A 22,118-nucleotide genomic window follows, 5' to 3' on the forward strand; every position below is an offset into this window, starting at 1 on the left:
CACCCCCTGGCCCTCTGCGGTGTCACATACCATTTGTGTTAAAAATGTTGTAGGATGGGGCGTGTCCGGATGTGATACAGGGAGGACATGTGCTGTTGGAGCTCCAGGAATCCTGATTACAATCCTGTGCAATCCTCTCTGCTGAAGGACCCAGAGACGCTGAAAGGCTTCCCTCCTCATCCCAGGACATCCCAGGGACCGGCCAGGCCTGTTATTCCGGAGATTGGGGGTACTCTGTGGGCCCGTTTGGTTGCGGCCTAGCTAGATTGTTGTGACCAGCCACCATCTTTGAGGCCTGGTGGCTGGGGGGAGTGCGGTTGAGCTTGGCCACAGTCTATTTTACCATCCCTGCTTGCTCCCCCTGTGTGTATATGGCTGGACACTTTTAAAGGGGAATACCCTGCTCACTCCACATACTGCCGGACTGTGTCTGCTCTCTTTCAAGCCCTCCAGTAGCATTTTGCCACCAGGGAACTATTAGTGCTGAGCCCTCAGTCATCCTTGCTGATTACTTTGTCATCCTGTGGCTGGACACTTTTAAAGGGGAATATCTTGCTCACTCTACATGCTGCCGGACTGTGTCTGCTCTCTTTCAAGCCCTCCAGTAGCATTTTACCACCAGGGAAGGATTTGAGCTGAGCCCTCAGTCATCCTTGCTGTTTAAAAGTGTCCAGCCACAGGATGACAAAGTAAAGGGGAATACCTTGCTCACTCTACATACTGCCGGACTGTGTCTGCTCTCTTTCCAGCCCTCCAGTAGTATTTTGCCACCAGGGATCTATTAGTGCTGAGCCCTCAGTCATCCTTGCTGATTACTTTGTCATCCTGTGGCTGGACACTTTTAAAGGGGAATACCGTGCTCACTCTACATACTACCGGACTGTGTTTGCTCCCTTTCTAGTCCTTCAGTAGCAGTTTGCCACCAGGGAAACATTAGAGCTGTGCCCTCAGTCATCCTTGCTGATTGTTTTGTCATCCTGTGGCTGGAAACTTTTAAAGGGGTACACTTCCCTGCCCACTTCCCACCTTGCACAAGCTTGGCCTGCTTGTATAACCCCTCATGTCCTCCAAAGGCAAGTCTGCCGTTAAGAAGGCTTCGCCGCAGCCTGCGCAGTGTCCAAGTGACTTTTTTAATCAATTTAAGGCGCTGATGGCGGACATGGAGCAGGCGGCGCCGCTGGCTATGGCTCCGCCCGTGCTGGCAAACCCTCCAGCGAATTATACTGCTGTTATCCTAGCGGCAATTTAGCAAAGCAGAACCTTATTGCTGGTCCGCATAGACCATCTGGCGGAGGAATGCAATCTCATAAGAGCAGACTTGGACAAGTTTAGGGGCAGACTTTCTGAAACCGAATCGCGCATCTCAGCGGCAGAGGACGTTACTCACCGCCATGATGAAGCCATCCACAATCTACAACGTACTGTTCAAAATCTGGTGGCTAAATCAGATGATGCAGAAAATCGCCTAAGGAGGAACAATGTCAGGGTCCTGGGCCTTCCAGAGGGGGCGGAAGGGGAGCAACCAGCTGAATTTGCGCAGGGCTTCTTTAAGACACTCCTTCACTTGACTGAGGTTCCACCAACCTATGCGGTGGAAAGGGCTCACAGGGTCCCAACTAGCCGGGGTCCTCCCGGGGCTCCTCCCGGGGCTCCTCCTAGGCCTTTCCTTGTACGGTTCCTGAATTATAGGGACCGTATCCTGCGGGAGGCTTGCAAACACCAGACCCTGCCCTTCGAGAATACGGCGGTGCATCTTTACCCTGATTTCTCGGCTGACCTGCAGAGACGACGCAAGACCTTTACAGACATCAGAAGACGGCTCCGGGAAAGGGATCTGAAGTACTCCATGCTTTATCCTAGTCGGCTGCGGGTACAACATGAGGGTTCGGCAAAGTTCTTTGATTCCCCTGCAGAAGCAGATGCCTGGCTAGATTCGCTATGATAGGCAAGATAAGGCATACTTGGTTGCTCTAGGGCGGGTTTGAAGTCCTTATTCTCTCCTTTTTGCCCTTTTTCTTTTGTTTTTTTTAATTTTTGTTTTTGTTTTGTTTTCCTCGGCTGCTTGCCGGAGTTTGGCTATTTTTAGCTCCTGCGGGCTGAGTCTTACCCGTTATGCCGCTGTCGAGTTCCACCTGCTAATGGAGCCTGGTCCCCTTGGTTGGGGGTGGGGGGGGGAAGTTTGGTGGCTGGTGCCCCTTCTTCCTACCTACATGTCTGTGGGCACCCTGATGTTGGGCTGTACCGCCCTCTGTTGCATCCTATGTCCCTATATGTAACTGGGCGCAGCAGATGGTGGGGACTGAGGAGGGGTACGGACTGTCTGGCTACCTACAGCAAGGACTGATGGGTCGGAAGCGGAGCTGGCGCTCCGGGCACACAGACGTTTTATCGTTAGCAACTACAGTTACTTTTTGTTTTTCTACACCTTTTTGATTCGAATTTTTGTTTTTTGTCTGAAGGTCCTTCTGGCCTCACCGGTCATGCCTTCCAGGACTTTTTTTAGACAAGGTTTGGGGATAAGCTGTGTGTGCCTGTTTTGTTGGTTTGCCACACTGCAGCAGGGTGTTTATGGGGTTCAAGGGGTGGGGTGTTTAGTAAGTGCAGCCCTCCAGAATAGTATTATTACCTTTTATATGCATAGCTACATGTTTGCCCGGAAAGATCTACTGTATTTCTCTATGTTATGGTTTATACTTCGATGCCTATCTGAAAGGGTAATAAGAGATGATGGCGGGATCAATGTTTAATGTGCTCTCCTGGAATGTCCGAGGCCTAAATGACAGATTCCGTAGAGCTTTAATGTTCCAATTTCTAAAACCGATCAGTCCCCATGTGGTGTTCTTGCAGGAGACTCATCTGGATGGGAGCAGAGTGCTGGCCTTATGCAGAGCCTGGATTCAGAGGGCGATACATGCAACATACTCCACCTACTCCAGGGGGGTATCGATTCTAATCAGTAAGGCGGTACCCTGCACCATACACCATGTGATCTCGGATCCGGGAGGTAGGTTTTTGGTTGTAGTTGCCGATATATACACATGCAAGATGGTTTTAGTTAATGTTTATGTTCCACCTCCCTTCCAGATTCAGATCTTGTATGACCTGTTGAGTAAATTGGCACCTTACATGCACCTTCCTCTCCTTATAGCCAGGGACTTTAATGCCCTCTGTTGCATCCTATGTCCCTATATGTAACTGGGCGCAGCAGATGGTGGGGACTGAGGAGGGGTACGGACTGTCTGGCTACCTACAGCAAGGACTGATGGGTCGGAAGCGGAGCTGGCGCTCCGGGCACACAGACGTTTTATCGTTAGCAACTACAGTTACTTTTTGTTTTTCTACACCTTTTTGATTCGAATTTTTGTTTTTTGTCTGAAGGTCCTTCTGGCCTCACCGGTCATGCCTTCCAGGACTTTTTTTAGACAAGGTTTGGGGATAAGCTGTGTGTGCCTGTTTTGTTGGTTTGCCACACTGCAGCAGGGTGTTTAATGGGGTTCAAGGGGTGGGGTGTTTAGTAAGTGCAGCCCTCCAGAATAGTATTATTACCTTTTATATGCATAGCTACATGTTTGCCCGGAAAGATCTACTGTATTTCTCTATGTTATGGTTTATACTTCGATGCCTATCTGAAAGGGTAATAAGAGATGATGGCGGGATCAATGTTTAATGTGCTCTCCTGGAATGTCCGAGGCCTAAATGACAGATTCCGTAGAGCTTTAATGTTCCAATTTCTAAAACCGATCAGTCCCCATGTGGTGTTCTTGCAGGAGACTCATCTGGATGGGAGCAGAGTGCTGGCCTTATGCAGAGCCTGGATTCAGAGGGCGATACATGCAACATACTCCACCTACTCCAGGGGGGTATCGATTCTAATCAGTAAGGCGGTACCCTGCACCATACACCATGTGATCTCGGATCCGGGAGGTAGGTTTTTGGTTGTAGTTGCCGATATATACACATGCAAGATGGTTTTAGTTAATGTTTATGTTCCACCTCCCTTCCAGATTCAGATCTTGTATGACCTGTTGAGTAAATTGGCACCTTACATGCACCTTCCTCTCCTTATAGCCAGGGACTTTAATGCCATACTCTCCACCACTCTGGATTCCTCCAACGCATCTAGGGTGGCTTCGGCTGACCTCTCTGCCTGGGCGGCTGCGGCTTCCCTGACGGAATTGTGGCGTTGGAAGAACCCCACCACTAGAGGCTACTCACACCTATCCAAAACGCACAGGTCCTCCTCAAGGATAGACTTGGCCTTTGCCAATGCATCAATGTTACAGATAGTGGCTGGGGCTAAGTATTTGGCAGGTGGTATTTCAGATCATACGCCTTTGCTGGTACATATCGGTCACACCTCGGTTTCTAGGGTGGGGGTGGAGGTTGAACCCAGGGTGGTTGGAGGTGGAAGAGGTGTCCTCTCAGGTTGCACCACATTTTAGCAATTATTGGGAAGATAATGTGGGGTCCGCCGACCCTACCATAGTATGGGACGCATTCAAGGCCTGTATGCGGGGGTCATTATATTTCGGCCATCAAACAGGCCCGCAGGTCTCATAATAAGAAAGAACAGGAATTGCAGGATAAGGAGAGGGTGTGTGCTTTAGCACATGCAAACAACCAGTCTGATGTCACATATAGGGAATTGCTGGAAGCGCGACGAGTACTAGCACTACATTATACTGATTTAACTCACATCCAGAACAAAGCTGGCTGAATCCCTTTTTGAGCAGGGGGATAAGAATGGTAAGTTGCTGGCTATGTTGGTGGCAGAGCAGAGAGTACAGACCAACATACCCTGCATTAAAAATGATCAGGGGGATGTTCTTACGGACCCAACGGCTATTCTTGACACCTTTGTGGAGTATTACAAGACATTGTATGCTCCCATCCCGACTTATAATCTCCTAGATTTGGATAGGTTACTGGCGTCTTTGGAAGTCCCTGTGCTGTCTGCGACGGACAGGGACTTTTTGGAAGCAGACATAACTGACAAAGAAATAGAGAGAGCCATCCGGTCCTTCCCTCCTCGTAAATCTCCCGGGCCTGACGGTTTATGCGTTGAATGGTATAGGCTACATCTGGAGGATCTGGTGCCTAGATTAAGGACTCTGTATAGTTACTGTCTAGAACACAAGTGCCTCCCAGACTCACTGTTGGAAGCGCAGGTGATCTTGCTGCCGAAGCCAGGCAAGGACCCCCTGTCGTGTTCATCGTATAGGCCAATAGCACTACTGAATCAAGATCTTAAAATCCTAACAAAAGTGTTGGCTACTGGACTGTCCCAAGTTATTACCTCATTGGTGGACATAGATCAGACAGGCTTTATCCCACAAAAAGCAGCCCTTCTGGGATCGTACGAAGGTCTATCCTACTTGGTATACAGGGGCCCATGGGCTTCACAGTCTCTGACGGCTTCAATGCGAGTAACGGTGAGAGCTTGGGAAAAGGCACAGGTCTTGATGAAGCACACAGTGGAGAGTTGGTCACCAGACACCCCTCTTTGGTTTAATCCTAGACTGCCACATTTTGGTGCGATCCCTGACCCAGTGATATGGGCCAGGGTTGGCATTAAACAACTGAAACATGTAGTGGGGGGGGACGAAGCTACTTATGTTTGACCAACTGAAAGTTAAATATAACCTTCCAAATTGGTACCTTTTTCGATACCTCCAGTTGCGGCATGCCTTTCTCTCGCAGTTCGGTTCTGAGGTGCTGGAGCTGGGAGTGTCTCCACTAGAGAGGTTGCTGCGGACGGAGGACTTGCTGAAGCCCCTGTCCTCAGTCTATAAAGAGCTGTTCGTAGACAGGCCAAAACCGGTGCAAAAATGTAGGGACACTTGGAGCGCCCTAGTGACAGACTTCGGGGGGAGGACTGGGACGACATGTGGGATCACCCATTTCAAACCCTGGTATCAGTCAGAGACAGACTTATTCAATTCAAAATTCTCCACAGGGTGTATTATACCCCTGTAAGACTAGCTAGGATGTATGGTACGGGATTGGTGGGATGCTGGCGTTGTACAGCTGATCGCGCTGACTTTGACCATATATTCTGGCAGTGCCAGCAGATCGGGGACTTTTGGAAGGGAGTGACGCACACCATACAAACAGTACTCTCGGTGCCGATTCCTCTTACAGTTGCGGCATGTCTGCTGGGGCTGGTGGAGGAGTTGGCGCCTCGTAGGGTGCAGAGAACTATGATTTCCTTGTCCTTATTTTATGCACGCAAAGCTATTCTGTTATGTTGGAAAAAACCCGAACCGCCTACGGTATCATATTGGAAAAGCTTGATAAATAAAGCACTACCATTCTATAAGGCTACATATCTAAGTAGGGGATGCCCCAATAAATTTGAGAAAGTGTGGCAGGGCTGGTTGGATAACAAGGACACTTTGAATTAAATTCCTAGGTGGGGGGGGGGGGGGGCGACCCCCCAACCAACTGGCTAGTTTAGGGGGCAGGGTACTGCTCTAAGTCTTATTGGCTCCTTACTTTTCTCCGGGGGTCAGGAACACCATTACTGATGGGTAGTAAGCTTTCTGAGAGGTACAGCTGGTGTACATGGTATGTGATTTGGTGTTATTGGAGGGCTGCACGGGAGAGGATTTTGGGGGGGGGGGGGGGGAGGGATGTGGGGCATATGTTTTGTATGTTTTGTATTACATGTGTTGAAAACTGTTAATAAACACAAATTTGCAAAAAAAATAAAAAATGTTGTAGGATGTTTCCTGCATTTTCGTGGTGCTCAATGAGCATTTGTGGACCAGAATACAGGCCTTTATTTTTTTTTTTCCCCAGCGTTAATTTTGGTTCCCAGTGCTAGTTCCCATTTTTCTCTATGCTTATTACTCTCCTTAACTGGCATCTAGTTTAGCCATGTGTATGCAGGAGAGGTAGTTTTTAAGACCTGGGATCTTTTGTAGCATAGGGATTCTAAAGCGGCCATGGGCAGGCAGTATGAGGCTTTGTATTTTTTGTTTTGCAAGAAGTCTTTCAACTGCATGTAAGACCAAAAGCCAGGTAATGATTCACCAAACTCATCTTGGAGGCAATCTAGTGATCTAACCTTGTTCCTGAGTAGGCAATGGAATGCGAGGAGTATATTGCTATTTTTGGGTTTCGGGAGGTTCTTTTTGTGTAGGTCTGGTATGAAATCTGGGTTATTAGTAATTGGGGTTAAAGGACCCGGAATTGATGCTAATTTGTGTGAGTGGGATAGTTTGTGAAAGATAATTAATGTGTTCGTAATCAGGGGGTGTTTTGTGTTGCAGGGTAATTTGAAATGTGTTGTCCATGGCTAATAGAGTAATTGTTGGTTGTTGAGAGAGGATTCTAAGTGGACCCAATCTTTATTTTTTCCATGACAATGCCAGTCTATTAGTCTGGCGATTTGGGTAGCTTGATGATATTTTCTGAAGTCTAGGAGCCCAATTCCTCCTTTATTTTTGCGGAGGGTGAGAAGGTGGAAATATATATTCTGGGATTTTTATCTGCCCATAGAAACTTTCTCTGTATATTTTTGTTAGTTTGGTGAAGAACGAGTTTGGGATTTTTATGGGTAGGGTGTTAAAGAAATATAATAATCTTGGGAGAATTGTAATTTTCAATATTGATGCTCTACCGAACCACAAATGGTTTTGGAGACCATTTTTTGAGTTCTTCTGCAATCGTTTTTAGTAGTGGCTTGAAGTTGGTAGTGGTAGCATAGAAGGAGTCAATGTTGGGGGTAAGTTTAATTCCCAGATATTTGAGAGAATCCTTTTCCCATTTGTAGGTACAATTGCTTTTCGTCAGGTTTAAATGGTTACATAGTTGCATAGTTAGTCAGGTTGGAAAAAGACACGTCCATCAAGTTCAACCACAAAAAAAAAAAATCTTGGGGTAGTGTGAGGTTAAGGGCTTCTGATTTCAGTTCATTTTAAAATTTGAGATTTCACTGAACGTTTGTAAGATTTTTTTTTTTTTAAGGTTGGGTATGGAGATATGCATATGCGGCTAATTATTTTTTTTTTTTTGTTTACTTGAAAGCTTCTAATGTCTGTAGCTAAATTAACGGACCTGACGAGGGGTTCTAAAGTTAAGATAAAAAGAAGAGGTGATAATGGGTAGCCTTGTCGAGTACCGTTGTTTATGTCAAAAGGGCTAGAGAAGGTATTATTTATTTTGACTTTAGCTTTGGGGTTTTTGATACAGTGCCCCTATCCAATTCAGTATGTTCTTTCCCATACCAATGTGAGAGCATGTAGTCCCAAGAGACGATATCAAAGGACTTTTTCTGCATCTGTGGACGACAGAAGGCCCTTGATCTTGGATTCTCTGGCTAAATGAATTTCAGTGATTTAATAATATTATCTCTGGCTTCTCTGACATGCATAAAGCCTACCTGCTCAGGGTCAATGATTTTCAAGAGGAGGCATTTCAATCTGTTCATGAGAATTTTAGCCAATATCTTCAAATCTACATTTAAGAGGGAGATGGGTCTGAAGTTGGTGCAGTCGGTGTGGTCTTTGTCTGGTTTCGCAGCTATGGCTATATGTGCCAATAAAAAGGAATTAGAATCATGTTTATTCTGTGATAGGTGGTTAAAGGCAGTCAAAAGGTGTTTAGGGAGGAGGCGTATATAAGTCTTGTAATATTGGGAAGTGAATCCATCTGGGCCTGGACACTTCTCTGGCCTTAGGTCTTTAATTGCTGATTGTATTTCTGTGATTGTGATTGGTTCGTCAAGGTGGTTAGATTCTTCTGTGTTGAGGGTCAGGATTTTGCTATTCGTGGGGAAGTCTGTAATTGCCATATCTTTTGTGTGAGTTAAATATGGAGGTTTGTGTTGGGGGTAGATTATATAATGTAGAGTAATACTTGTGGAATATGCTTGCTATTTTTTCAGGATTGTGTTCTAAGGAGCCATCTGAATTTTGTATGGCATGTATATGGTTTGCAATGGTTGCGTTAGGGCTGCGTTAAGGCTTTGGCAAGTTATTTTCCGCTTTTGTTGCCCTGTTCGTAAAAGATGTGTTTTTAAAATAATAATCATCTCTTGGTTTTAACCACTTGGCGCCCATACTACGTCTATTGACGTCATGGGCTTTCAGTGGTTATATCTAAATGATGCCTGAGGCCACAGACATCATTCAGATATTTCCGTTTTCAGCTGGCGATTCCCTGCACCATAAGAATGATCATAGAGGCTGTTCTGCCGCTTGATTGTTCTTACGGGCTGCGGGAGGGGACGCCCCCCCTCCCGCCGCCCTCCGGTGCCTCTACCGACTCACCGTTTCCAATGGTGAGTTGATCACAGGATCCGCCGGCCCCAGCAAGTTACCATAGAGATTTCCAGCGGACTAGATCGTCCCCGAAGTCTCTATGATCGTTCGGAGGCCGGGCGCGATGTTATGACGTCACGCCCGGCCTCGGTATTCAAATTAACGGCGCCGATCTGGCTAGGAATCCAGGATCGTTTTTTTTTAATTATTATTCTTCCCAGCCTAGAGGTGAGATATGGGGTCTTATTGACCCCATATCTCACTGTAAATATGTCCGATCATGCCATATTCCTATTACAAGGGATGTTTACATTCCTTGTAATAGGAATAAAAGTCATACATTTTTTTTTTATTTATTTTTTTTTTAAGTGTAAAGCTAAAAAAATAAAAATAAAATTAACAATAAAAAAAAAAAATTTAAAGCGCCCCTGTCCCCGTGAGCTCACACACAGAAGCGACCGCATACATAAGTCCCGCCCACATATGAAAACGGTGTTCAAACCCCACATGTGAGGTATCGCCGGGAACGTTGGAGCGAGAGCAATAATTCTAGCCCTAGACCTCCACTATAACCCAAAATATGTAACCAGTAAAAAAATTGGGGATTTTTAAATACCAAAGTTTGGCGCCATTCCACGAGCGCGTGCAATTTTGAAGCGTGACATGTTGAGTATCTATTTACTCGGGGTATCCTCCTCTTTCACACTATGCAAAAAAAATTGGGCTAACTTTACTGTTTTTTGGGGGTTTTGTTTAAGCATGAAACTTTTATTTTTTTTTTCTGAAAAAAAGTGTTCGAAAAATTGCTGCCCAAATACCGTGCGAGATAAAAAGTTGCAATGAGCGCCTTTGTATTCTCTAGGGTCTTTGTTAAAAAAACATATATGTTTGGGGGTTCTATGTAATTTTCTAGCAAAAAAATTAGGAATTTTACATGTAGGAGGAGAATTGGCCTGGGCGCGAAGTGGTTAATATCTAGTATTTGCTCGAGGGCCGTTCTACATTGTAGAAGTTCATCTTCTAGCTTGGCTGTGAGGGAGATTGCGTTGATTTTCAAGATTAGCTTTTTTTTAATTTTTGATTTCCTCTTCCCTTTCTTTTTTCCATCTTGAGCCCCACTTTATAAGTTCTCCCCTAATTACGCTCTTGTGAGCTTCCCAATTATTAAGGGGGTTTGTGTCTGAGTTATTTTCAAAGTATGTTTTGATGAATTAATGAATGCTATCCTGTATGCTTTGGTCTGTTAGTAATGCTGGATTGAGTCTCCAACTAAATGTGGAGGATTTGGGTGAGACGAGTTTTAATGTGATAGCTGTGGGGGCATGATCTGATATCGAGAGTATGCCGATTTTTCTCCTTTTCTTTAGGTTAATCAGGTCTCTTTGGGAGATCAATATTAGGTCAGTTCTAGGATACCTTTTATGGGGAGGTGAGTAGAAAGCATAATCTTTTTCTGTGGGGTGTGTGGCTCTCCATGTGTCTACTAATGAGAGGGATTGTAGTAGTAGCTTAGTTCGTTTTAGAAGTCTGTAGGTGACGTGTGTAACCAGTGGAGGTTTCTTGGTGGTTGTTAAGAGGGACGTTGAAGTCACCACCAAGTATAATACAGACCTCAGCAAACCATTTAAGTTCTATTATTTTGTGGCAGAAGGTAATGTGTGCTTTATTGGGGAAATAGACATTTGCTAGGGTAACTGGTGTCCCGTCCCAAATGCCCTTGATGAATATACATCTTCATTCAGGGTCAGAGATATATTGTGATGGTGAAAAATGGGAGTTTTTGCTAATAAGTACGGACACTCCTTTAATTTTGGCTAGAGGATTGGTGGCATGGAAGGCTGTTGTAAAGTAATTGTTGGTAAGTTTGGGGATATTTTGGCATTTTAAAGTGTGTTTCCTGAAGGTACACTACAGATGGGGTTACTTTCTTTAGATCTCTCTAGGGGTGCAACAGATCGTCACCGATCCGTGATCCGAACGGGTCACCCCGTTCGGATCAGCACACGCCGCGATCCATAGTTACATAGTTAGTCAAGTTGAAAAAAGACACAAGTCCATCCAGTTCAACCACAAAAAAAAATAAAAAATATAATAAATATCATACCAGCCCATATACCCAATTCTATACCCACAGTTGATCCAGAGGAAGGCAAAAAACCCCAGCAGAGCATGATCCAATTTGCTAAAGCAGGGGGAAAAAATCCTTCCTGATCCCCCGAGAGGCAATCGGATTTTCCCCGGATCAACCTTGCCTATAAATGTTAGTACCCAGTTATATTATGTACACTTAGGAAATAACACTTTCTTAAAGCAATCCACTAAGCTGGCCATAACCACCTCTACAGGGAGTCTATTCCACATTTTCACAGCTCTTACTGTGAAGAAACCTTTCCGTATTTGGAGATGAAATCTCTTCTCCTCTAGACGTAAAGAGTGCCCCCTTGTCCTCTTTGTTGACTGTAAAGTGAATAACTCGACACCAAGTTCCCTATATGGACCCCTTATATATTTGTACATGTTGATCATATCCCCCCTTAATCTCCTCTTATCAAGAGTGAATAAATTCAGTTCCTCTAATCTTTCCTCATAGCTGAGTTCCTCCATGCCGCTTATCAGTTTGGTTGCCCTTCTCTGCACTTTCTCCAGTTCACCGATATCCTTTTTGAGAACTGGTGCCCAAAACTGAACTGCATATTCCAGATGAAGTCTTACTAATGATTTGAACAGGGGCAAAATGATATCTCTCTCTGGAGTACATACCTCTCTTAATACAGGAAAGGACTTTGCTCGCTTTGGAAACCGCAGCTTGGCATTGCATGTTATTATTGAGCTTATGATCTACCAAAACCCCCAGATCCTTCTCCACTATCGATTCCCACAGTTGTACTCCCCCTAGTATGTATGATGCATGCATATTCTTAGCCCCCAAGTGCATAACTTTACATTTCTCAACATTAAACCTCATCTGCCACATAGTTGCCCAATTAGACAGAGCATTGAGGTCGGCTTGTAAATTGGAGACATCCTGTAAGGACGTTATTCCACTGCATAGCTTGGTGTCATCTGCAAACACGGAAATGTTACTTTTGATCCCAGACCCAATATAATTTATAAAGATATTAAAAAGTAAGGGTCCCAACACTGAACCTTGGGGTACACCACTGATAACCTTAGACCATTCAGAGTAAGAATCATTAACCACTACTCTCTCAATTCTGTCTTTTAGCCAGTTTTCTATCCATTTACAAACTGATATTTCCAAACCTGTAGACTTTACCTTACACATGAGCTGTGTGTGCGGAACTGTATCGAACGCTTTTGCAAAATCCAAGTATACCACGTCCACCGCCACCCCTCTGTCCAAGGCTTTTATTAATCCCTCCAGTATCTTCCCAACTATAGAAGTTAAACTAACGGGTCTATAATTACTTGGTAAAGACTTTGTTCCCTTTTTAAATATAGGCACCACATTGGCCCTGCGCCAATCCAGTGGTACTATTCCTGTCATTAATGAGTCCCTAAAAATTAGATACAGTGGCTTTGAAATTATAGAGCTCAATTCTTTTAGGATCCGTGGGTGGATGCCATCAGGTCCAGGTGCTTTATCCACCTTTATTCTGTCCAAATATTTCTGGACCATATCACTTATGAGCCATTGTGGATTTGGGGCTGAGTCAGTACCACCCCCCATTATGGACATGAGCTCCCCCATGCTCCTTTGTATACACAGAGCTGAAGAAAGTATTTAATAAGTTAGCCTTCACCCACTCCAGATGCTTTTGCAAAGGGCCTACATGCTCAGACTTAACCTTTTTACTATTAATATATTTGAAGAATTTTTGGGGGTTTGTCCTAATATCTTTTGCAATCTGTCTTTCTTTTTGAATTTTTGCATCCTTTGATTTCCTTTTTACATATTCTGTTATATTCCTTGTAACATTTAAATGACACTAGCGTTCCTTAATTTTTATATTTTTTAAAAGCTTTTTTATAGTTTATAGCTTTTTTAACTTTGGCCATGAGCCACATCTGTTTTAATTTTTAACCTTTTAAACTTATTGCCCATGGGAATATACTTTGCCGTGAGATCACAGTCTTTTTGAAGAATTTCCATTTCTGTTCTGTGCCCATTGGTGCCAATATTCTCTCCCAGTCTAAGTCCTGGAGAGCAGCCCTCATCCTTGGAAAATTTGCTCTCTTGAAATTAAGTGTTTTTATCTTTCCCGTATGTGATTTTTGCTTACAGCTAACATCAAATGAAATCATATTTTGGTCACTGCTACCCAGATGTTCCTTTATCTGAACATTAGTAATACGTTCTGCATGGTTTGAGATTACCAGGTCCAACAGAGCATCATTCCTAGTTGGGGCCTCAATAAACTGGACCATAAAATTGTCCTGTAATAGGTTTACAAATTTTTGCCCTTTAACTGTCCCAGCAGTGCCATTACCCCAGTCAATTTCTGGGTAGTTAAAATCCCCCATTATTATCACTGTCCCAGCCCTTGCAGCCCTTTCTATCTGTGCAAGGAGCTGAGTCTCCACCTCCTCATTAACATTAGGTGGTCTATAACAAACTCCAATGATTAACTTTGAACTACGCCCATCTGTATGCAGTTCCACCCATAATGCCTCAGACTCATCACACTTTCCGTCCACCAGGTCCTCTTTCTCACTCGCTTTGAGATCATTTCTCACATACAGACAGACCCCTCCACCTTTCCTTTTTACTCTGTCTTTCCGTGCATAGCCAGGAATATTAATAGCCCAGTCTTGTGAGGAATGAAGCCAAATTTCAGTAATACCGATTACATCATAGCTCTCCTGATGCACCAGAGCTTCCAACTCGCCCATTTTTCTTGGCAGACTTCTGGCATTGGTGAACAAACATTTTAATGTATTAATATATTTTGACCGGTCACATACTATCATCTTGGGTGTTCCAAGATTACAACTAGGACTTGCTACTATATTTACCTTGGGTTTATGTGCTTTGGCTACCCTACCACTAATGCCCCTAATATTACCCTCTGGAATATGCTCCACGCTGACTATCTCTATCTCTGAACTCTCCCCCCCCCCATCGCCTAGTTTAAAAACCCCTCTAACTTTTTGGCCATCCTTAATCCCAGCTGATCTGCACCCTCCTCATTTAGGTGCAGCCCGTCCCTTCTATAGTACCGGTTATCGACTGAGAAGTCGTCCCAGTCCTCCAGGAACCCAAACCCCTCCTTACTACACCAGCTTTTGAGCCACTTGTTTACTTCCCTAATCTCCCTCTTCCTTTCTGGTGTGGCTCAATGTACTGTTAGTATTCCTGAGAATACTTCCTTTTCCTCAATTTAGCTCCCAAGTCCCTAAAATCATTCTTTAGGACACTCCATCTGCCTCTGACTTACGTGCACCATGACAGCTGGGTCTTCCCCAGCCCCTCCCAGTAATCTGTCCACCAGATCCGTGATGTGCCATACCAGAGCGCCCGGCAGACAACATACAGTTCGGCACTTCAGGTTGTTAGATTGGCCTCTCTGTCCTCCTAAGAATTGAGTCCCCTACCACCAGAATCCGTCTTTCCTTTGCCTTCGCTCCCCCCCCCCCACACTCTCACTGGAGGAGTTCTCCTGGCAGCTAGGAGAATCCCTCAGCTCCAGCAGTGCTGGTCCCTGACTGGGATCACCAATGTCACTCAATGGAGCGTACTTATTGGGATGCTCCAGCCCTGGATTGGCCTCCCTGGCACTTGCCCCTCTACCCTTCCTGACTGTCACCCATCTACTCTCTGCTAGTGCCTGCACCTCTTTGTCTCCACCCACCTCTGTGCTGGCACCTGCCGTGTACGTTCCTGGCTCTCATTTAGGGTGGAGGGTCCTCTCAGTGCTGACAGTTGCTTCCCCAGATTCAGAACCTGGGCTTCCAGGGAAACAATGTGCTTACATTTTGCACAGCAGTATTCACCCTCGATCAGATGATCAAGGAAAGCATACATGCCGCAAGATGTACACAGGGTCGCCTCTCCACACTCGCCAGTCATCGTACCTATTAATTTAATGAGGATTAGAGATTATACCCAGTCCAAATTACCTAACAACTAGCTTCCTGACACTAATACTCAACAAGACAGTACACAGGTACTCACAGACCAGCGTGCACCCACAATGCACAAGTACTAACGATACACACACACTACTCAGACAACACTCAGGTACTCACATCACACAGCTACTATGACCCCTGTTATAACCTCCTGTTTTCAACTCTGGTTTTTAACTCCCCACTTGGACCAGTTCCACTTACTCTGGTTTTTAACTCACCACTTAGACCAGATCCACTTAGACGGAGTTCTCACAGACTCAAGATGAGCAGGCTCAAATGAGTTCTACCCAAACTTATATAGACCTCAAGCACCTGTGCCCAATTAAACCCTCCCCTTAATTAGTAGGCTGAAGGAAGGAAAGGAAAAAAAAGAAAAAAAAAACTATTTAAAGAGGGATTCCACCTACAAAAAAAATATTAAAAGCCAGCAGCTATAAATACTACAGCTGCTGACTTTTAATAAATGGACACTCACCTGTCCCGGGTTCCAGCGATGCCGAGGCCGATCGATCGCTCGGCTCTCGGCTGCTGCCGCCACCATTCTAGGTGAGGGAATCAGGAAGTGAAGCGAATCGGCTTTACTTCCCGGTTCCCTACTGCGCATGCGCGAGACGCGCAGCGCAATAGGAATTGTCCGCGCTGTCTCTGAGACCCGTGTGTGTCCCAGCAGACAGCGCGGCAGGACAGGAAATGGCGTAGACTCCCACGGGAGTCTATGCCCGGAAGTGGGTGTAAATACCTGTCTTTGACAGCTATCTGCACCCCCCTCCCCCCTGAAAGGTGCCAATTGTGACACCGGAGGGTGGGAGGGTTCCGATCAGCGAAAGTTCCACTTTAGGGTGGAACCCCGCTTTAAAAAGTGTCAGAAAAGGGTATTAAAAAGCTACAAGAAAAAGCCCCAAAAGAACCTAAAAATGCAACCCAGCAGTCACCAGCAGTCAAAAAGCAATACTTATTCATACTCCACTCAAGACTCCACTGTTCAGCTTGCAACCAGCAGATTGGCCCGCTCCATTGGAGCGCTCCATGGTCTCGGCCTTAGGAAAGACCGCGGCTTCAGCCTATTTCTGAAGTGGCGGCCATCTTGGTGCACCCGTCGGCATTTATAATGTGATCGCTCCGTCAAATGACGGAGCGATCACTTGTAAACAAACCATGATGATGCCGGTTCCTCTCTCCCCTCCCCTGTGTACAGATCTGTACAGTGGAGGGGAGAGATCGGATGGCAGCAGCGCTTTGGGCTGCATCTGTAGAGCCCACAGCACTGCTCTGTGACAAGTGCAGTCACAGCCATCCCTCCATACCCTGCAAGCACTCTGCAATACCCTGCCAGCACTCTGCAATACTCTGGCCATACCCTGCCAATACTCTGGCCATACTCTGCGATACCCAGCCATGCTCAGCCAATATTACAGTGGGGGAGATGTATATTATAATGGGGTCTATATGGTGGTGGAATTTTCACAGGTTTTTGCAAATTCAATTATTATTTGCTGATCCGAAAAATGATCCGATCCATGACTCTGACCCGAGGAACGATCCGATCCGTGAGTTTTTTGGTCCGTTGCACCCCTAGATCTTTAAGTAGTTTTCTTTTTTTCAGTTGTATTTAGTCCATTTACATTATGGGAGATAATGCTTAGTGCTTTTCCCAGGAAAGAATAAGCCATAAGGGGGGTGAGACAAAACACAGCAAAGGGTGTGAGTGGATGAAGAGAGGAGAGAATGGGTAGATTTAGGGTCTTGTTATGAGACGAGTAGGTTCTTATAGAACCTTGGTTGAGTATTGGTTTATAGGAAACCCTTAAGGTGTCAATCAATCCATTTTTATTGTTGATTAACACCAAGGTCGAATCCTGGGGGTAGGTGGGAGGAACGTTAGTGAAACGTGTAAAGATATGGAAAGTTTATTAGAGTCTAGAAGATATTAGATTTGGCCCTCAGGTGCCCGGGAGTACCTGGGAGAGTGTGTATTTGTGTTTGGTATGAAAAAGTGAGGGCTTCGACCAATGTAATGTATAGATTAACCACTACAGCCCCGGACCAATAAACACCTTAAGGACCAGAGGTCTTTTTACAATTTCGCACTGCGCTGCTTTAACTGGTAAATGCAATATTGCACCCAAACGAAATTTGCGTCCTTTTCTTCCCACAAATAGAGCTTTCTTTTGATGGTATTTGATTGCCTCTGCGATTTTTATTTTTTGCGATGTAAATGTAAAAAGAGCGAAAATTTTGAAAAAAAAAGATATTTTCTTCTTTTTGTTATAAGAAAAATCGAATAAACTAAATTTTATTCATACATTGAGGGCAAAATGTATTCAGCCACATGTCTTTAGTAAAAAAAATGTCAATAAGCGTATATTTTTTGGTTTGCGCAAAAGTTATAGCGTCTACAAACTAGAGTACATTTTCTGGAATTTACACAGCTTTTAATTTGACTGCCTATCTCATTTCTTGAGGTGCTAAAATGGCAGGGCAGTACAAACCCCCCCAAATGACCCCATTTTGGAAAGTAGACACCCCAAGGAAATTGCTGATGGGTATGTTGAGCCCATTGAATATTTTTTTTTTTTGTCCTAAGGGATTGAATAATGACAAAAAAAAAAAAAAGTTGTCACTAAATGATATATTGCTCACACATGCCATGGTTATATGTGGAATTGCACCCCAAAATATATTCCGCTACTTCTCCCGAGTATGGGGATACCACATGTGTGGGACTTTTTGGGAGTCTAGTTGCGCACGGCACCCCGAAAACCAATCACCACCTTCAGGATTTCTAAGGGTGCAAATTTTTTATTTCACTCCTCACTACCTATTACAGTTTCGAAGGCCATAAAATGCCAAAATAGCACAAAACCCCCCAAAATGACCCCATTTTGGAAAGTAGACACCCCAAGCTATTTACTGAGAGGCATGTTGAGTCCATGGAATATTTTATATTTTGCCACAAGTTGCGGGAATATTACAAACTTTTTTTTTTTGCACAAAGTTGTCACTAAATGATATATTGCTCACACATGCTATGGGCATATGTGAAATGACACCCCAAAATACATTCTGCTGCTTCTCCTGAGTACAGGGATACCACATGTGTGGGACTTTTTGGGAGCCTAGCTGCGTACGAGACCCCTTCAGGATTTCTAAGGGCATACATTTTTTATTTTACTCCTCACTACCTATCACAGTTTTGAAGGCCATAAAATGCCAAGATGGCACAAAACCCCCCCAAATGACCCCATTTTGGAAAGTAGACACCCCAAGCTATTTGCTGAGGGCCATGTTGAGACCATTGAATATTTTTTTTTTTTTGTCCCAAGGGATTGAATGACAAAAAATAAAAAATTTTTTTTTTTTTTACAAAAAGTTGTCACTAAATGATATATTGCTCACACATGCCATGGTTATGTGGAATTGCACCCCAAAATATATTCTGCTACTTCTCCCGAGTATGGGGATACCACATGTGTGGGACTTTTTGGGAGCCTAGCTGCGTACGGGGCCCCAAAAACCAATCGCCACCTTCTGGATTTCTAAGGGCGCAAATTTTTGATTTCACTCCTCACTACCTATTACAGTTTCGAAGGCCATAAAATGCCAAAATAGCACAAAACCCCCCCCCAAATTACCCCATTTTGGAAAGTAGACACCCCAAGCTATTTGCTGAGAGTCATGTTGTCTGAACGAAAAAAAAGAGATTGATCGGTGGGTATGCCCACCGTTAGAATACATCCCTTCATCCACCCACTTCTAATAATGGACATACATGCACCATTTATATATGCCGAAGCATGGGGGCATCCTCCCGCAAAAAAGTTATGCCACGTACACATGGTCGAACTCTTCCACGGGCAAGCATGCATTGGAATTTCGACCGTATGTACGCGGCATTAGGAGCAAAATCGCTCCTCCACCCCTTATGCCCCCATGCTTCGGCATATATGCTCTTTTTTTTTTTTTTAACTGTAGTGGTGAAATCACCTCCTACAGCGTTGGAGTCGCAGCTTTATGTATCGTGGGAGCAAATGCTGTTGCTGTCAAGATAAATAAATCCACGCTGCAGCTGAATGGCGTACCTGAAAACATGAAAAATGGTTAACAATAAAACACAGTAAACAGTAAAATATAAAAAATTAGAGAGAAAAGAGAGAGAACAATAAAACGACAACTATTTTTTGTTTTTATATTTTTTTTGTTTTTTTAATTTTACTTTATTTTTTATATACACTTTTTTTTGAACTGTTAACTGTAACATTTCGGGTCTCTCAAAATGCGATGGCATCTTGGGAGACTCTGTGTTAGTGTGCCTAGCCTGTGAAATGCTGTACCCTACGCTAATACTTCACTAGTGTGTGGTAGCATTCAAAACACTCACCAAGGCAAAGACCAGGATTGCCAGGACAGCGTGGACAATAACAACGGGTGTCACGCCTAAATCCGCGCTTGGTACAGACACGACATCTTTTTTGGGGGGCTCGTTGGGTAGGGGTACTCGGGATGGCATAAGACTAATGCCTCTCATGCAGCCGGCTTACTGCATTTGGTTTGGAATGGTGAGGTGCAGAACCGTCTGGATACAGAAGCTCTGTGACAACCTCTCTTTGGAAGAAAAGAAAGGTTAAAATCCCGCCTGAAGTTTTGTATAGCACAAAAGCATTCAGCAAAGCCAATTGAAATAAGTAAGCAGACACTTTTTTGTACCAGCGTCTGGCCTTACGGGAAGCTAGATACGGCGCCAACAACTGGTCATTGAGGTCCACCCCTCCCATATTTTTGTTATATTCGTGGACACAGAGGGGTTTCTCCACAATACCAGTCGCCGTAGAAATTTGGACCGTCGTGACGCTTGTTGGGAATGTACTGTTTGAATGACAAGCGACCAGTAAACTTAATCAGGGACTCATCAATGCAGACAACTTTTTGGGGAGTAAACAAGTCTGCAAAACGTTGGTTGAAGTGGTTTGAGGGGCTGAATTTTGTAGAGCCGATCGTATTCAGGTTCTCCACAATGACGACAAAGTTCATTGTCACTGAAGTGCATGAACCGCAAGATCTGCTCGTATCGTTTCCTGGACATGGAGTTAGAGAACACGGGCATGTGGTCAGTCGGATGCATGGACCAATAAGCCTGCAACGTCATGAATTTATGTGTGCCCATGTTGAGGGAAAGGCCCAGAAAGGTCTTAAATTCGGAAACCATAACTGGTTTCCAATCTCTGGCAAGGGAAGGCAACTGGGGATTAGCGGCGATGTGTTGACCAGCATATAAATTGGTTTGGTCCACAATAGATCTATAGAGATCTTCCGTGAAATACAGAGAATAAAAATCAAGTGGCGTAAAATCATCTGTATCCACCTGAATACCGGGTTGGGCAGTGAATGGGGGAAGTACTGGTGCTGCAGAAGTGGTGGGCACCCAATCAGGATTGGCAAATTCTGCAGGAAGGGCACTATGGGAACGACGGGCCTGTCTTCGTCTTCTTCTTGGTGGCAGCGGGACACTACTTGTGCTTGCCACCTCGCCAGCTTGAACTGCACTTATGGGACTCGCCACGTCACCACGTGATACTGCAGTGCTGGATGTACGTCCAGGGTGTACTAGGCCGCTGGTGCTTGCCAGTTCACCAAAAGGATGAGCGGCGCTAGTACTGGCTCTATACTCCATACGAGGGACTTGCGGTTCCTGCACCTCAACAACATCAGAAGATCGGGGTCGGGTACGCCTGACCTTAGCAGGGACCTCTTCTTCGTCGTCAGAGCTATCTGACATGGAGGCGCTGTCCTCTACAGGTTCGTATTCTGAGCCTGAATCTGACAGATCAGTGTCTTCCTCTTCACTATCTTTCATGCTCAGAAACGTGTAGGCCTCTTCACTAGTGTACCTTCGCTTTGCCATTTTGGGCTCTAAATTTAGGGGTACACTAGTGAGACTCACAGGTAAAAAAAGCACCTAGCCTGTCAGCGACTGTATAAAACGCTACAAAAAAAACTGTTAGCGATCGCAGGGATCAAGCCTGACTCTGCGAACGCTGCAGTTATGTGTGTTGTGTTTTGTAAGTGACAGTGATCGATCGATACTGCACTTGGGTGGGCTGGGCTGGGCGGAGGGGCAAAACGCAGGTGCTAGCAGGTATCTGGATTGATCCTGCTAACAATGCGTTTTTTTAGAACCCTAAATTGCTGGGCACGCTAGTATAGATCTGATCAGATCAGATATTGATCTGTTCGGATACTATACCACTAAGGGAGGTGTATGCTTTGCGCGTGGGTGTTAGCGGTACTGGCACTAACCTAGCACTGCCTGGGGCGACGCAGACCCTTTCTGACCCTAAAACCGAATTGATATCACCCGCCGAGTGATCAGGGGGTTAAACCTTTATTAGGTAATAAATGGCGGGTGCCCTGATGCTATAAAAAGCGAACTACCTAACCAGCGTCACCGGTAACACTTATACGGTGATCACTGGTGAAATGGTTAACTAAGGGCAATCGGGGTTAAAACCTTTATTGAGTATTTATATGGGGGTACCTGAAGCTTTATAAAAACCTAACGGGGAACCTAAATAACTAAATAACTAACTGGCTAATCAGCGTCACCAGTGACACTTATACAGCGATCGCTGGTGAAAGGGTTAACTCTAGGGGCAATCAAGGGGTTAAAACCTTTATTAGGTTATATATCGGGGTACCTAACACTATAAAAACCTGGCGTTGAACCTTAAAAAAAAACTAGCTTCCTAGCGGGACCAGTGACAC

At 44.8% G+C, this 22,118-nt stretch overlaps 1 protein-coding gene across 1 annotated transcript in view; it reads left to right on the forward strand.

Moving 5' to 3' along the window:
- Window positions 1–22,118, forward strand: part of CISD3 (CDGSH iron sulfur domain 3) — a 186,476-nt gene that overhangs the window by 159,459 nt on the left and 4,899 nt on the right. The window contains exons 3-4 of the mRNA XM_077459418.1: window positions 2,848–3,004; window positions 3,768–3,924. Coding sequence (XP_077315544.1) covers window positions 2,848–3,004; window positions 3,768–3,880 — 270 coding nt within the window. The 3' untranslated portion in view covers window positions 3,881–3,924. The remainder of the gene's footprint in view (window positions 1–2,847; window positions 3,005–3,767; window positions 3,925–22,118) is intronic.

The sequence above is a fragment of the Lithobates pipiens genome, unplaced genomic scaffold (assembly GCF_037356315.1).
Source record: "Lithobates pipiens isolate NorthernLeopardFrog02 unplaced genomic scaffold, aLitPip1_a1.2 Scaffold_28, whole genome shotgun sequence".
NCBI lineage: Eukaryota > Metazoa > Chordata > Amphibia > Anura > Ranidae > Lithobates > Lithobates pipiens.